At 44.1% G+C, this 17648-nt stretch overlaps 1 protein-coding gene and 1 long non-coding RNA gene across 2 annotated transcripts in view; both read right to left on the minus strand.

The window, feature by feature from the left end:
* Window positions 1-5172, minus strand: part of KIAA1147 (KIAA1147 ortholog) — a 41401-nt gene extending 36229 nt beyond the window's left edge. The window contains exon 1 of the mRNA XM_025379333.1: window positions 4897-5172. Within this exon, the coding sequence (XP_025235118.1) occupies window positions 4897-5164 (268 nt within the window). The 5' untranslated portion in view covers window positions 5165-5172. The remainder of the gene's footprint in view (window positions 1-4896) is intronic.
* An 8896-nt stretch (window positions 5173-14068) lies between these two features.
* LOC112620950 overlaps window positions 14069-17648 on the minus strand; it is a 33719-nt gene continuing 30139 nt past the window's right edge. Inside the window, exon 4 of the long non-coding RNA XR_003118627.1 lies at window positions 14069-15362. This is a non-coding gene — a long non-coding RNA (uncharacterized LOC112620950). The remainder of the gene's footprint in view (window positions 15363-17648) is intronic.

Genomic DNA, 17648 nt, shown 5'->3' on the forward strand with positions numbered 1-17648 from the left:
CACGGGCATCTTCCCATCTGTGTATACAGATTCTAATCAGGAAGTCAAAACAAATCCTGTTTCAGGAATAAAGGCAGGCAACCAAGAGTATTCCAGGTCCCAACACCACATTCCCTTCACATAACCACCTAAAGGGGCCACCAGATCCCACAGATGGAAACCTCCAAAGAGTATTTGGTTCCGACCCTAACACCAGAAAAGTAAATAACCCACGTGAGTTGACTTTGGGTCTTACATGGTTTGAAACAGTCTTTAAACCACCTAGGCTGAGAGCACATACAAGGCAAAGAGAAAAGCAACAGGATAAAGAATGCTGAGTCAGGAAGAAGGTAATCCTAGTGATTTAAAGTCAGCTATATGCCAATCCATGGCTGAATTCCAATGCATTCACTTTACAAAGAAAGACCTTCCATTTCACAGATCCCATATCATTCTCCACTGGGTGGTGGTGTGGTGTGGATAAGGGGTGCAGGTAGACTTGGACTCTGGCCCTAACTTTAGACAACGTAATGGCTCGGTGCAGCTGTTTTTCTCATGATTATGGTGAAGTCCGTTGGGAGGATCAGAGGCAGGTTGTTGAAACATGTGGCACAGTCCTCGGCACACAGTAGGCACTCAGGAAGTGGTGGGTATTACAATTACCATTTTTATTTTCCCCTCCTCAACTTTCAAGAGAAGAAACTGACTTCACAGCAGATGGCTACAAACTGATTTCTCCCTGAAAACCACAAGCAGGTGAATCACCAACCACCTGGGAAAGATTCTGCCCTGGAGGGATTAAGCAAAAGAACCACAATTGTATCCCACTGGCATTTGGTGTAAATACAGGAGAAGGACGCGGACATCACAGTTTCTCTTCCTGCGAGACTTTCTGGCCGGGTGTCAGAACTGGCTTTTTCTTTGCCTGCATTTGAGCTGTCCATGCTTACGACTGTTGTTTGCATCTTTAAAATTGTCCTCCAAATTTTCCATTCACATTCTACTTTGTCACTTTCCCACCCATTGCTGGAGCCATTTATTATTTGCCACGAGTCAGATGACCTGGGCAGTGCTCCAAGTCGTGCCTCAGACACCAGACCTAGCCCTAATCTCACTAAGCCTCCATCATCTCCATTGTTTAAAAAAAAAAAAAAAAAAAAAAGCTTATGTTTCATAGACTATACAGGGAATCTATAGAGATTAAAATTAGCGTGTGTGATTTTAAATATACTCACCTGACATAAACATAGAAGCACTTAGATACATTAAATAGGTGTTTAGATGTAATCTGGGCACTGGCTAGAGGCTGAGGAAGGAACAGGTAGAAATTCATTCCCAAGAAGAAAGGGAGAAACAGCTTGAAAACCTCAGCAGGTGATCTGCCTCTCACCTTACCCCTCCTCTTGCAAACTGCCCCAGTACAAACACACAGAGCACAGGAATTTCTCCCAGACACCCACAATAAAACTCTAAACGCAGCAGTGTAAAGTTAATCTCTTATAAACAGTCTAATGAGGGAGATGCACAGATGCCCAGATATTATATGTTCAAAGCTTCATCGGCCTCCATCCTGCCCACACACACGTCCTCAGCCACACGGTGAAACCGCTCTCGCCACCATCTGGGGGCAGGGGTGTTCCCCAAGTGTGACAATATCCTTTCCTTTAATCAAGCAGACTAAGAAAATGTTACTAGAAACCCAAATAACAAAAGTAAAATTAAAATCAAGGCTCTAAATCATGGGGTTGAACAAAATGAAAAAGCAATATTCTGGCTTCCACCATCTTCCACCCAGCTTGCAGAGTTAGCATCTGGGTCTGGTTTCAATAGCTGCTTTGTGGCCCAGATGATCAGCACCACCATCCGAGGGCCCCCTGCTCCAGATAAGGACTGAGTGTACGCGTAAGCCTCGCTTTGAACCTGAAGCCCCTGTTCTTAAGTCACTTGTAGACTCAACAACCATAATTTTCAATCCATGAATCTGATGGAAATAAGCTTTAAGACTAACTTTCTCTGATTCTTCCCACAGATGGCCAGCCCAGCTTTCCAAAACTTGTATCTAAAAGTGCAAAAGGATTACTTTTATTTCCACACCTCAGTCAGAGAATCACTGCATATATTCCCGCTCAAACGCACACACACACCCCTTCTAACAAGGATCCACCTCTCCTTTTCCTTCTTACTCTGCTTCCTAAATGTACCACGGCTATGAATTCTCTTCTCCCTCTTTCACTCTCTCCCTCTCTCTAATGCACACACACTGATTTGGACACATGCCAATAGTTATCCACATTACATGGGAAGATGCACAAAATACCATAGCCTGGGCAGTAAGTGACGGGGTGGGGAGGGTTGAGGTGGGTGTGGGGTGGGGGGAGGAAGGATCTCCTAGGAGTGGAAACCGAGGACACAGGTGGGAGAGACATGGGGAAGTGGCTAAGCAGGCAGGTCAGCGAGAGAAACTAAACGGCAGACAAATCACACCTGTGTAAGAACTTCGACAATATGCTAATTTTGGTAAAGAAGTCAATATTCACTTTACTGTGCACACAGGTGAAGGAGAGGCAAAAGTCTGGGTGGGCCAATATTAAATAGGAACAAACAGCAGATCTGCCTCAGCAGTAGAGAGGGGAAGATGCTGGGCCAGTGATGCCTCTAGTTCACTGTGCCACTATGGGCCTCACTCCACCGGAACCATCACACAAGGGGTACATCCCACACTCTCTGAGGGCCCTATCCTAGTGCTAACCTTGAGGCTCTCAGAAGCTCAGTAGCATTCATTCACTACATCTCCTACTTTTAAGATATATACAAAATAAAATTATAAGCATCCCTGGTATGTTCCCTCATTTATAAATTGAGCATAAATGATCCTCAAATTACAGAGCAGTGATCAGAATAAATGAAACAGCATTATAGTAAAATGCCTGCACAAAGTGTCTAAGTATCTGTTACAATCCCTTCTTTGCACAGCAGCCTTAGTCTGAAAACCATCACACACACACACACACACACTCCGTATACACAAATTCACAAAGCCATGCTCACTGCCTGTGACTGACAAGGAATGGGGGCAGGTACTAGCCTTTTGGTGTAATAATATCAAATATTTGTAATATCAAATGTCAATTGGCCAATATCAATAATTGATCAATTATCAGATTATCAACTATCACTCTGTCTGTGATTAGTATAAGACTTTCTTTTCTCTTTCCCTTCCCTAAGACTCTACCACTGGAGCTACCAATATTAAATCAGATCGTGTGAATGTGCCCTTTCCATTCCTTCTAGCTACTCTGAAATACTTCCCAGGATAAATCAAATGCTGGTAGCTGTTTACCTGTAAATGATGGGGTATGGTATAAGGAATATGATTAGTTACAAAGTATTGGTTTTTGTCTAGTATTACGGGTTACTTTGGTCAAAAAAGACCAATATTTTTCAAACTACTGGTATCTAGGAATCTCAAATGCGAGTCAATCAGCTTGTCTGATGAACACTTAAGAAAAGAGAAAAGAGCCACTGCGTATTCCAGCCTGGGCGACAGAGTGAGACTGTCTCAAAAAAAAAAAAAAAAAAAGAATGCATTACATGTAGAAGGAGTCAGCACTACTTCATGAAATGTCTGTTTCAGTTACGTAAGTACTGTATGTATGTGAGCATATTGGTTGTGATGTAAAATTAATTTCACATGATAGGTCAGTCAAAAAAGTTTGAAAGCCATGGAAATGGGGCAAAGGAACAAGCAGAAGTCACAAAGGCCTGAATTCTCCCCACAAACTCTGTCCCTCCAAATGGAGCTCCACAGTGAATCCCACATTCTCCCTGTGTCCCACAGCTGAAAACCCCAAAGCTACCGGCCTGGAACCCATCGTCAGCTGCCATACTGGATTCCCCTTCTCCAGATCCTAACCCCTTTTTTCCCCACTCCATCCCACCTCATCCCAGAAAGCAGCCAACATTTTCCTGCACGAACAGGTACTCCACACTCCAGCAGCTGCCCTGGAGACATTGACCGTCACACCTGGGTTTCCTTAAGCCCTGACACCACGACTCCTGCGATGACACCTCCTTCCCCCAACACCGAACAGCACAGCCGCTTTCAGAGTCAGAAGTCCCTAGCTGACCCTCCAAGGCTTCCTGGGCGCGCAGGGTCATTCTTCCACTTTCTATCCCCCGCGGACTCCCACCTGGAAAATGCACACCTCCCTGCTGGGTGGCTAGACTAAGATTATGTGGGCTAAGGCTTTAATTCTCCAAGCATCTCCGAAAGACAGCCTATCGGGGAGGCTTCTCCTTTAATCAGCCTTCAGCTGAAACCCTCTGCTCCATCCCTTAATGCTCCCGGCGTTAATTCCTCAAAATAATGCAGTCAGAGAAAGTGAACTTGGCCGCTAGGAAAGTTACCCAGGAGGAAGCTATGGGGAGCTAGAGCGAGCAGGGCGAGGGGGAGGGGGAGGCCGGAGAGCTCAGGGCGCTCGCCTGGCGGGGTTTCCTCCGCTCAACGTGAAAAACCTTCTAGCACGCAAGAAAAGAAAACAAAACCCAACGCGGCCACAAACCGGATCTCCTGTCACTGGAGAAGTGCGAACACCACTGTGGCGCTGGGACTCAGAAGAGAGGAGAGGAGGGGAGAGGAGAGGAGGGGAGGGGAGGTCGGCGGGGCTGAAACAAAGCCCTCGGGGCCGCTCCGAGAGGCCGCGCGCCAGGACCCGGCTGCGCCCCGAGGCAGGGAGCTGGGGACGCGCCGACCCCCGCCCTTCCCCGAGCCCGGGAGCCCGGGGCCGCAGCTGGTGCGGGGTGCGGGGTGCGGGGCCGGGAGGGCAGGTGCGCGCGCACCGAGCCCCTCCCCCGCGCCCCCAAAGCCCGGGGACACCCCGACCCTCCCCGAGCCCCCGGCCCTGGCGCGGCCCTCACCCGAGCGGGGGTCGAAGGTGACCACGAACACGGCCACCACCTGGTCCTCCTCCACGTCGCCCAGCTCCAGGCGCCCGGGCTGCAGCAGCACCTCCGGGGCGGCCGGCTCCTCGGGCTCCCGCCTCCGGGGCGGCTCCGCCGCCGGCCGGGCGCCCCCGCCGCCGCCCCGGCCCCAGCCTCCCGCCTGCGGCTCCGGGGCCTGCGGCAGGGAGACGGCGGGGCCCTCGGCCCAGCGCAGCAGCGGCGCCGCGTCTCCCTGCTCCACCATGGCGAGGCTAGGCGGAGCCGCGGGCGCGAGGGGCGGGGCGGGCTGGCTACGGGAACCCCTTTCGCCTGGCCGCGCCAACGCCGCCGCCGCCCGCCGGGTCTGGCGCTGCCCGGGGCCCCGCCGCGTAAGCGCCTTTCCCACGGAGCCGGAGCAGGCGTCCGCGGAACCGGCTTCGGGAACCGCCAGCCAGTTGGGAGGCGCCGGTGTGCACGTCCGTGTGTGGGACGCGTGCGGCCGAAACGTTCATCCTTGCGTGCATGCACCTGTGTGCGGGTGGCGGTGCCTTCTCACCTAGGGTTCGGTGGTATAACTACCACTGTGAGTTTTTATGTCATCATTATTTTTTAAAGTCCCCTGGTCCTGTGGACCGTGACAGATATGTATTACATAACCCTGGATGTGTGGCAGAATCTGCTTCTAAGCAGCGGAGTGAAGCAGAGGCGCCCTGGCTACCCAGGTGTTTGCAATATAGCCATCAATACACACTGAAAAGGCCATAGGGTTAAGGTTTGGGAATTTTGCTCTTCCTTGTATATTGCAAACTGATTAGGATGGAGTATGAGTTTATTTCCTGGTATATATACAACTTGAGGGAATTAGGAGATGCTGGAGCATTTGTGGGGAGAGGGATATTCCCTCAGAAGATCAGGAAAATGTTGCTCAGGGGAGAAAGAGAAAAGTCAGCTCTAAAGCTGATGGCTTTGGAAATTAATTAGGGGTTTTCTATGAACCCCCATTTTATATTTAAAAATAAATTTTAAATGCCTCAATCCTTGAGGTAAATCTAGCAGCTAAGGAACTCTTTAAGAAGAGATGTGTATAAAAATAGGAAGAGCTATTAAAATGGAAAGAAGGAGGTGGCAAGCGGAGGAGGTACACAGTTCATCCAGGGTTCAGCAAGTCTCCACGGTTTGCCTGTTCTCAAAAGGACTCAGTAGAGCTATGTGTTGGGTGTTACTCCAGGGGATGTTTATGAACATCCATGTCCTACACGCCAGCAGTGCAATGATAATGTGATTTAACCCGTATCCCTAAGGAGATAACCAATGACTGCCCTAGGCCGCCATTTCTAGTCTAAAATCTGTGATATAACAATAAAGAATGTACTTATGCAGCATTTTACCCCCAAGAACAGGGTCTACTTTCATTATTTACATATTTAGTTCAGCCTTTTCCCGACCTTACAAGGGCAAGTTTACAAGGGCAAGTAAGGGACCATTCAACGCTCGCTCCCTGGAGTATGTAGACAGTCACTGAAATAGATGAGGAGCCCCAGGCATGGTCCAGCCAACACCAGGGCCAGGGCATTATCTGGCTCATTCAAAGCACACCAGACTAGACTATATCCAAACTACTCCAAGCCAGATTCCAAAGCCCGCTACTTCAGAAGATCAGGCCATAGCCAAAGCTTTTCAGGTTGAGGCATTCAAAATTTTATTTTTAAATATAAACTAGAGGTTCATAGAAAATAAACAATTTCCAAAGCCATTAGCTTTAGGGATGATGGACTTTCTCCTTCTCCCTGAAGGGACTTCCTTGTCCTGAGCTTTCGTAGGAATAGCCATCTTCCACCGCCCCCATCCCCCAGCACATCCTAGATTTAATACCCTCAAGCTGTGTATATACCAGGAAATAAACTCATAATTCCCCTCCCAATCAGTTTTTTATATAAACAGAAAAGCAAAATTTCCAAACCCTAAGCCTATGGTCTTCTCCAGTCTTCATTTGTGTGTATATCCTGGCTTATCAGCCACAATGTCTATCTTTAAATTCCTAGTGCATAACAAGTGTCCAACGAATACTTGTCAATTAAATATATGAATGAAAGTACAGACTTACAATTCTGTGCAATGGGCCCTCTTGTCAGGCTTTATCTAACATCTTGGACCTAGTAGGTGTTCAAAAATGTTAATGACAGTGATGACATCCCTCTTAGCACATGCATTCACAGTCTGATGGAGGTATTATACCTGACCATCAGTTATCTCCTCTTTGGTGACTGAGTTTCACAAGATGATAGGGAGGGAACTAATTGAATTTAGCTATTAGAATAGCTCTGCTGTTGACGAAAAGAAGAGAGGAAGGAGCCATCATATTCAGGGACCCTAGTCTGATATAATATTTAAAAATGATTTCACCTAGGACACTGTATGTGTAAAACTGAAAATTTATTTTACTTTCCCAAATACTAAATATGTCTATGTTATATCAAATACAGAAAACTATCTTTGATCTATAATCTCACCACTGAGTTGGCCACTGTTAAGATGTTGCTGATCCTATTTCATCAATTCTAGGATGCAAAAATGTTTCGTTTTTAATGTTGCCATAGTGACTCATGATTGCTGCTAGTCCCTGCTGAGGTCTAGTTCTCATAGAGGACATTTTGACTTGCTTTTGTTAGCCATCTGGAGGCACCACCAACCTGAGACTGCCTTGAATAAATTCTCCACTGAGGTTCATTCAACCACACAACCTAGCTTCAATACTGACTTGTAGTTCACATTCTTAGGCAAGATTTTTTTCTCCTTTCACCTAGTGACCCAGTTGAGACAAGCACGTTTTCTTGCTTGTCAAATCTCTCCGTGTGGGAGGTTTACTGGCCACAGTTTCTTCATGGTACCCCCATTAGACTTCTCATTTTTTTTTATGATGAATGGCACATAAATATAATAGAACAGTCAGCCCTCCACATTCACAGGTTCAGCATCGGTGGCAACGTTACCTTGTTGCCGACATGTACTATGTAGTTAGGCCTAAGAAGGTCGCATCTGCACTGAACATATGCAGCCTTTTTCTTGTCATTTTTCCCTAAATAATACAGTAGAATGACTGTTTACATTTTATTAGGTATTGTAAGTAGTCTAAAGATTATTTAAAGTATATAGGATGATATGCCTAGGTTACATGTAAATACTATACCATTTTATATCAAGGCCTTGAGCATCCATGGATTTTGGTATCTATGGGGGTCCTGGAACCAACTCCCACAGATACCGAGGGAGGACTATATATCTTAAAATAGATATATTTATGTTTACATGTTGAAATTATGCTCTATATCCATTTTGTGTTATTTTTACCCTTAACATCAGAATATGAACAATTTGAGATCTGATTTAGAAACTTTTTATATGCATCCTTTTTTTTTTTTTGAGATGGAGTGGCCTGCATCATTCTTATGTATGTTTTCCGTTGTATGTGTGTTTGATCATTTACTTAGCCATCTTTCATTGCTAGATAGTCAAGACCCTCCCTTTTTGTTGTGCCTAAAGTTTTGACCAAATATCATTCTTACTAAGCCCTGTGATACTAAGCCCCGCGCATAGCACTGGGACAGCTGGGAAGAAAACAGACGTTCCTTCTCATCAGGCTCACAGCCAGGCAGGAAAGACGGCTTCAAGGCAAGAAATGAAATATAGAATGAGGGGAGACAGGTAGGGCAAATGTGATCTGCCATTCAGGTGGCTGGCTTATGATAAAGGTGGCAATGCTGGGTTAAAGTGCGTTCACAATTTTAAGGTTCTCTTGATTGTGCTGCCAAATTGTTGATTCACCAGTGTATATGAGTATCAGTTTCATTTCACCCTTGTCTAAATGAGGTATTGCCACTTAAAATGGTTTTTGCCAATTTGTCAGAGGAAAATAACATTTTGTTTCATGTTTATGTTTTGTAATTAAATCTCTAATCATGTTTTCAAACTACATGTTGGCGAATTGTGGTTCCTCTTCAGCACACCGTCTGTCCGTGATGCCCTTTGCTCGCTTGTCCTTTGCTCATTTGCACTGTCTTTCTGTGATACCCGATACTCATTACCAATCTGTATGAGTTCTTTATGCGTAAGAATATTAATCTTTTGTCTGGCATAATATTTAATATTATTTAATTGTTAATATAATGTATTGTATGTTTCCAATGCCATTTATTTGCTACATAATCAGTTATTTTGTGATTTTTTTTTTTTTTTTTTTTGAGACGGAGTCTCCCTCTGTTGCCCAGGCTGGAGTGCAGTGGTGCGATCTCGGCTCACTGCAAGCTTCTCCTCCCAGGTTCATGCCATTCTCCTGCCTTAGCCTCCCGAGTAGCTGGGACTATAGGCACCCACCACCACGCCCAGCTAATTTTTTTTTTTTTTTTTTTAGTGGAGACGGGGTTTCACCATGTTAGCCAGGATGGCCTCGATCTCCTGAACTCATGATCTGACCGCCTCGGCCTCCCAAAGTGCTGGGATTACAGGCGTGAGCCACTACGCCCAGCCTTTTTTGTGACTTTTTATGTTGCTTTGACATTTAGAAAGTTGGTCCCCCACCAAAAATTTGATCAACATTTACTTTATTTTTATTTTTAATTTTTTCGAGACAGAGTCTTGCTCTGTTGCCCAGGCTGGAGTGCAGTGGCACGATCTTGGCTCACTGCAACCTCTGCATCCCGGGTTCAAGCAATTCTCCTGCCTTAGCCCCACTAGTAGCTGGGATTACAGGTGTACGCCACCATGCCCAGCTAATTTATGTATTTTTAGTAGAGACGGGGTTTTGCCTTGTTGGCCAGGCTGGTCTCGAACTCCTGACCTCAAGTGATCTGCCCGCCTCAGCCTCCCAAAGTGCTGGGATTACAGGTGTGAGCCACTGCACCCGGCCCTCTTTTTTTTTTTCTTTTTTGGTTATTTATAAATTGATTTCCTACATTTAATTTCTTAATCTATTCAATGCCTATATTGATACGTGGTTAGAAGTAAGACTAAAAATTTTGCATTGAACAGTTAATCAATAATTCCTACATGACTTATTGAATAGTTATTTCACTTCCTATGACTTATAATTCTCCTTTAAATACAATAGTAAATTTCTGTATGTATCACTCACCATTGACCTGTCTGTTCTTACACTAGTACCACACTAATTATTATACATATATTTTAAACTTTTATTTCCATGACAAGTAGTCTTGTTCCTTTACTCTCTAAAAATTATTCAGCCATTCTTTGACTATTATTTTTCCATGTGAACTTTAAAATCATTTTATCTAATTTCTCAAAAAAGTGAGTTTTCATTCAAATTGCATGAGAAATACATATTCACCGTATGTAAGGCAGGAAGAAACAGCATCTTTCTATCACTGAGTCATTTTATTCTATCTTGCAGGAATAGTGTTCCATAGAGGTAAGGAATAGGTAGCTCTGCCTTCATCATTAATATGCATAATTAGTTCCTGATGATCCAGACAGGAATCCAAATTGTGAGGCAAGCTGAGGTGTTACAGGGATGAAATTAAGAATGGACAAGATGGGCCGGACGCCGTGGCTGATGCCTGTAATCCCAGCACTTTGGGAGGCCGAGGCGGGCGGATCACGAGGTCAGGAGATCGAGACCATCCTGGCTAACATGGTGAAACCCCGTCACTACTAAAAATACAAAAAAAAATTAGCCAGATGTGATAGTGGGCGCCTGCAGTCCCAGCTACTCGGGAGGCAGGAGAATGGCGTGAACCCAGGAGGTGGAGCTTGCAGTGAGCCAAGATCGCGACACTGCACTCCAGCCTGGGCGACAGAGCGAGACTCCGTCTCAAAAAAAAAAAAAAAGAATGGACAAGATGAAGAAATAATCTTTGTAGTGGTCTAAGGAATATCTATACCCTTATCTGTCCTGGGAATTGAAGTTCCACAGTCAGATTCTGAGAGTACCAAAAGCCCAGTGCATCCAGGGACTTCCTGGGTGCATCTGCTCCAGTCTCCCTATTTCCTAACATCTACTTTATACATTAGACCACACTAGTCATAATATCAGCCCTGTCTGCACTAGTATTTCTTTCCCAAGTCATCTGTGCTACAGGTGCTTGTTGGCGTGGCCCAAGTTTAAAGCACAGTAAATCATATCCTGCAGAGGTTACATTCAGGTTGTGCCAGAAATGGTATAGGGATTCATAAAATGATGTAGATTTTAAGAATTAATACATTATTTAAAATCTGCAAATCCCTCCCTTTTAGTCCTCTTCAATTTGTACTGGGGCTGAAAATTAAGTTTGAAACCTCATAAAAGCTATCCATTCTGCAGTGGTGTCCATCATGGGGATAGATAGAATATATAACATACTTGATTCACTCTGGACATGTTTATTGAGTCTACCATGTGCCAAGACTTGATCCAGATAATGGAGATAGAGCATCGAATAAGAGTTAAGCCCCTCTCCTCATGGAATTTAGATTCTGTTGGGGGTGGGGTGGGGGAGACAGACAAAATTAAAAATGAATCATTAAATATATACTGTATGATGTAAGGATTCTTGCTGTGAAGGGACGTGACACAGTAAGGGGCCAGTGAATGAGTATGGGTACTCTTTAGGGTTATCATGGAAGACCTCTCTGACAAGTGACCTTTGAGCACACACCTGCAGGAAGGGACAGGGCGAGTGAGATGTGGAGAAAGGGCATGCCAGGAGGAGCAAAGGTTCTGGGGCAAAAAAGATTTTGGCATCTGAAGGAATGGTGAGGAGACTAGAGCGGAATGCCTGATGGGGAAGATGGCAGGAGTCAGACAGGCTGGAGATGGACCATGTGGCCCATGGGCCTTGGTGTGAGGGCTGGCTCTGTCTTCTGAGTGAATTGGGAGGCACTGGAGGATTTGACTCCAGGAATGTCAGCATCTGGCTTACTTTCTATTTTTATTATTTATTTATTTAATAAGAATAATAATTATTATTATTTTTGAGACGGAGTCTCATGCTGTCACGCAGGCTGGAGTGCAGTGCCGCCACCTCAGCTCATTGCAACCTCTGCCTCCCGGGTTCAAGGGATTTTCATGCCTCAGCCTCCCAAGTAGCTGGGATTGCAGGTACCCAACACCACACCTGGCTAATTTTTGTATTTTTAGTAGAGACAGGGTTTCGCCATGTTGGCCAGGCTGCTCTCAGACTCCTGACCTCAAGTGATCTGCCTGCCTCAGCCTCCCAAAGTGCTGGGATTACGGGTATGAGCCACCACACCTGGCCTTGGCTTACTTTTTAAAAGGATCCCACTGGTTACTAGGTGTAGAATAGAAATCAATGAGGCAAGGGCAAGAGCAGGGGATGCCCGTGAAGAGGAGGCTGTTGCCTTCAGGGAAGAGGCAGGATAGGACTGAAAGGATCGCTTACGGATTTGATGTGGGGTTGCAGAGAGAAAGAGAGGAGTACTCACTTGTTTCCATTTCCTGACATAGTAAACATCACAGGAGGAGTGGATGTGATGGGGAAGTTTTGGACATGTTAAGACTGAAGCCTTGTTAGACATCCAGAGGCAATTTGATATGGCAGTTGCAAATCTGAAGTGTAAGTTAAAGTTCTGTGACTTGGACATAAATTCAGAGGCTACCAGCTTACAGTTGGTGTTTCAAGCTGTGGGCTAAGTGATATTCCAAGAAACAGAGTGTATACAGAGAAGAGGAAAATTTGGGGGAACAGCCCAGAGGCCTCCAGAGTTTAGAGGTCAGGAAATGAAGATGAAGGAGCAAAAAGATTCAAGCACCTTATGGGCAAGTTTAAAAAATATGTGCATTTCTGTGTTTGCTTGATTACATTTAAAAAGTTGATTTTAAACATTTTAATGAGTATGTATTTATAGCAAAAAGTTAAATGATCAAATGCATGCAAGACACACTGTGCAGCAATCACCTCTTCTAACCCTGCCATCCCTTTCTCCATCCTTAGAGACAGCCACTTTTCACAGTTTATCATCAGTTTCTAGTAGTTACCTCCTGTGGAAGAGCTTAAATTCTTCTTTACCATACTTCAAAAAATCATAAAATGTTTTATGAAGGTAAAACTTCAGTGTAGGAACCTCGTGACTGGATCAGAAGGATGAAGAAGTAGCTGGGGATGTGTGACCAAGTTACTGGTGACTTCCAGAGCTCATCCCTTGGAGCACTGACAGTGAATAAGTCAAGACTGAGCACAGTAGAGATCCATCTCTAAGAATGTCTCTTCCATACCTGCTCATTTCTTCCCAGCGAGGCGGTGTGTGTGTGTGTGTGTGTGTGAGAGTGATGTGGGAGAGGCAGAAACAGACACACACACACACACACACACACACACACACACAGAGAGAGAGAGAGAGAGATCTTATTTCTGTGGCTGGGGGCTGTGGGGCTGGTCTTGGTGCAGGTCACACAGGTGACCTATTACCTGTTCTAATGTTAGGGAATCTGGGAATGACCACAGCCCAACTGTGACTAACAGAGAGAAGGTCAGACTAGTGGGTCTATACCATCGTTTTAAAATGTATGCTCCTTAAACTATTGGTAGGATATCATCAATCTCTAAATTACTGGGACATCAAATCAGAGACCTATTCCTAGTCTAAGAATGCTATGTCTTGTGTGAGTAGACAAGTGGTGTGTTTCTACTGTCACAGCTATTTTGATGAATAATCTCTAGTTCTAGCAAATGGGAATATTTGGCAAGAGAAGCAGTTTGTTAAAATCTGTTTGATTTATTCATCAGATAGATTTATAGTAGATTTCAAATTAATAGCATAACCTAGAGGTTTTTATTAATGACACCAAAGTGTCCATGGGTAAAATAAGTTGTCACTGATTTGCTTCAGAATACCCCAACACTCACCCTCAATGAAGTTGCAGGTATGAACGAAACAAGACTGTAAAGCCATACATAATTTTTGAAGCTAGGTTTTGGACACATAAGGATTCATTTTAATATTTTCTCTATTTTTGGTATGTTTGAACACTTCCAGAAGAAAAAGTTAAATAAAATGGAGAAAGTGTTAATAATAGACTCCTAGGCTTTCAAGCAACCTCCAGGCTTTATTTACTTATCCCATAATCTTTCCTTGGAATTCTGTTGTGCCGGCAACGCCACCCATGAGATACAGTTTTATGAGCAGTTTGAAATGAGAAATGTGATGGGCAAATATCAAGTATTGTTAATGATTTATGTAATTATCATTGGATTCATCGCAGCTGACAGGTGGCTGCTTCTGAACACTCTCTCAGCAGGCAGGGAGATTAGGAGAAGGTCCCCCTTCAAGGTTGCTGGCTTTGCTGACCATCCTTGTCATAGGAACAGAGCTGTGAGGAGTCAGGAGCAATGGAGACCCCTGGTTTCAATGGATCCACATCCACTGCAGCGGCCCCAATCTGGACCTGGTCAGTGTTGCCACTGCTGATGGATTTGTCCAGGGAGCGAGAGAACATACGCTGGTGATTAAAATAATGTTTTCTCTAAGTTACTGCAAACTTTCTCCTGTGTAGTTGAGGCAACACTTCCAGTTGTGGTGAGAGATTGGACAAAAGAAAAAGAAAGCATACAATGTTAAAGCTGGCAGGACCTTAAAGACACTGCCTAGCCTTGTCACTCAGCAGTAAGTTGCAGATGACTCCTCCAGATCTTGATGAGGCCCGCAGGCCCTCGTTTAAGAACCTCGCTTGCTGCTTTCTTGCTTCTATGGGGCACATTCTGGTGATGAAGGCCAGCTGTTTTTCTCCACCAGCCTGGAGTTCTCTCAACTTTGTTTCTGGCTTTCAGAGTCCCTGGCCAATTGTCTGGAGGCCCAGAGAGCCACTGTTAGTCTAAGGTCACTTAAAAAATAAGGCTAATCCCGGTCCTGGATTCTGCCAGATTCCTAGAAAGACTGACAGTGAAATTGTCATTTCGTGCTTGGGAAACCAGACTTCACAATGGTTTTCAATGGGACGGTCCATCAAATATGTAAGAATCCAACAACATTCTTTTTTCGGAGTTGGAATGATTCAGTCCTAATTCAGTCTTAAATAAATAATGTGCTGGACCTTTACTTAGGCCCGTTTAAGTGTTTTTTTAACAATTCTCTCCCCTGACTGAGGGGACAATTAGGCCAGCATGTTCTTCCTTGGAGCGACAGACTCTCAAATAGCTCATTTCCATGGCCTTAGCTTTACTTTGACAACGGGACAGTCTATCCAGGAAGGTGAATAAAAGTTTCTACCTCTTGCAAATTTGAATAGATAGATTTTCCTGCTTCTGTTCTTCCCATCAACATTTCATAGGCCTCAGAACCCAGTCTGGTCATAGTGGAGTCTAGGTGCTTCCTTATCACTCAGCAGTGTGTCTGCAAGGGGAGAACTTCCTTCAAGCACACAGTTTAGGGAACTCAGCCCTGAAATGCAAGGGTGGCCTCCTTCTTGCACATCTTACTCCTGGGAACTTCGCTTTCCCCCTGTGCATCAACTCCTGACATATTGAGAAAAAAATTCAAACGCTTTTTTTAAAAAGTCAAATACAGAGTATTTTAAACATGATTGAAATATATTAATTTACTTCCCCAAATTCATCCTAAAACAATTTATTAAACCCCTACTATATGTCAAGCATTAAAGGGAAAACCCTCTCCTTTTCCTCTTATTGCCACAGAGTACATGGGTCCCCCTTTTGACACATCATCTCAACTATGACCTGAAGGTTTATGTCAGGATGGATGCCTGTGGGATTAACATATACTGAAGCAGAGATAAAATTTTTCATAATGGAAAGAGGCTAAAAATTAAGAAAAGGCTACAACATGACCAAAAAAATAGTGAGGCCATAGGTAGCACCTCTAGGGATTCCCTTGGGTCATCCAGATCAGTTAACTATGCAATTCTTATTATTTAGTTGTCCAAATTTGGGATATCTTTTTTGTGCTCATTGTTACACCTTTCTTATTCTGAAGACTTAGCCACAATCATTATCTTCTGAGTCACAATACATGAAAAGGCGAATGGTCCAAGTTTCTAACAGTATTACTGCTGATAACATGAGATCTCAAGCATTGCAATGGCATAGCTGCCTCCCTAGGCAAACAATGTAGTCACAAATATGGGTAATCAAGAAGTATAGCAAGGGAGAGAGAAAAAGCAGCAGGTGATGGAAAAAAAAAAAAAAGAAAAAGAAAACCTGGTCTACTTGGGTAATACCCAATAAACCAGCCCCTGTGTCCTGCCTCCAGGACAATAATATAGCAGGTGTTTTGAGTCAGTCCTGCTTTACTGAGAGCAAAGCCAGCCTCTAGCTGGCCTGGAGAGGCAGGAATGACAAGCCATGGAATGGGAGGGGAAATTGATCAACATCAAGGCTGTAGAAAAGAAATTCTATCACCTGGCTTGCTAATTTGTAAACAAGACACTCCTAGGCTGAGAATCCCAGTTGATAATAATTGCATTACTGGTAACCTACAAGTTCTCCTTTTTCTTTGATTATTCTGGTTTTTTTTTTTTTGCCCCTGTAGGATGCTGAATCTCTGGCAAAGGTGGGCAGTGAGTGATTGCATTTTGTGAGCAATATTTTACCCCCTGTTGAATTATCTGGCATAGTTTGTGTGGGTGGGAGGCTGTGGAGAAGGGCCAAGGAAGGATGAATTGGTGTGCCCACCTACAAAGGGCTGCAGCATGAGAAGGCTTTGAGCTGAAAAAACACATTCAAGTCTCCCCAGTTAGTTTTCATTTGGATTACCCTCGTCAGGAGTTCTGGTTGGGAATGGGGAAGAAATTAGGAGAAAGTGGTGGAGAGATCTGTGAAGAGAGGTAAATGGAAGAGGCTTGACAGGTATCAAAGTCTGTAAAGAGAAGGGAAATAACATTTGTTTCAAACTCATCAAGCTGCCTTGGTTCCTGTCTCTCTTTGGGCCCATGTTTATCATGTAAATAATTTCTCATTTGCCGTCCCTCTGAAGCCTCCTTGAGGGGCACGAGTGTATTTTTCCTTTTACATGGACTGCCTCTCACATAGTTTTCTCCTATAATGTGATATCAGTGAGGCCTTTTTCCTTTGATATACCTATACATTGTGTAATGATTACCAAAAAATTACCACACCCATGCCCACCCATGCTGTACATTAGGTCCCCAGAATTGTTCATCTTATATCTGAAAGTGTGTACCCTTTGATCAGCATCTCCCTATTTCCCCTGCCTTTCCAGATCCTGGTAACCACCATTCTCCTCCCTCCCTCTAGGAGTTCGACTGTTTTAGATTCCACATATAAGTAAGATCATGTAGTATCTGTCTTTCTGTGCCTGGCTTATTTCACTTTAACGTAATGTGCTCTGGGTTCATCCATATTGTCACAAACGGCAGACTTTCCTTTTTTATGAATGAGTAATATTCTATTGTGTGTGTGTGTGTGTGTGTGTGTGTGTGTGTATCCACTGCGTTTTCTTTACTCATCTGTCCATGGATATTTAGGTAGTTTCCATATCTTGGCTGTTGTGGATAATGCTGCAATGAACATGGGAGTGTTGGTATTTTTTTGAGATAATGATTTTATTTTCTTTGGCTATATAACTGGAAGAGAAGAGAGACAGCTGGATTGTATAACAGTCGTTTTTTTCTTCAAAGAGTTTTTCATCCTTCTCATGGGGGCTTCTCTGAGAAAGAAATTAAATAACGTGTACTAAAGATATTAAGAGCATTTTACAAAATAAGGCATTTTTGGTAAAAGCCATTGCTGTTTTCCAGTGATCAATATCTGTTTCTATGTGTT

The sequence above is a fragment of the Theropithecus gelada genome, chromosome 3 (genome assembly GCF_003255815.1).
Source record: "Theropithecus gelada isolate Dixy chromosome 3, Tgel_1.0, whole genome shotgun sequence".
NCBI classification, from domain to species: Eukaryota; Metazoa; Chordata; class Mammalia; order Primates; family Cercopithecidae; genus Theropithecus; species Theropithecus gelada.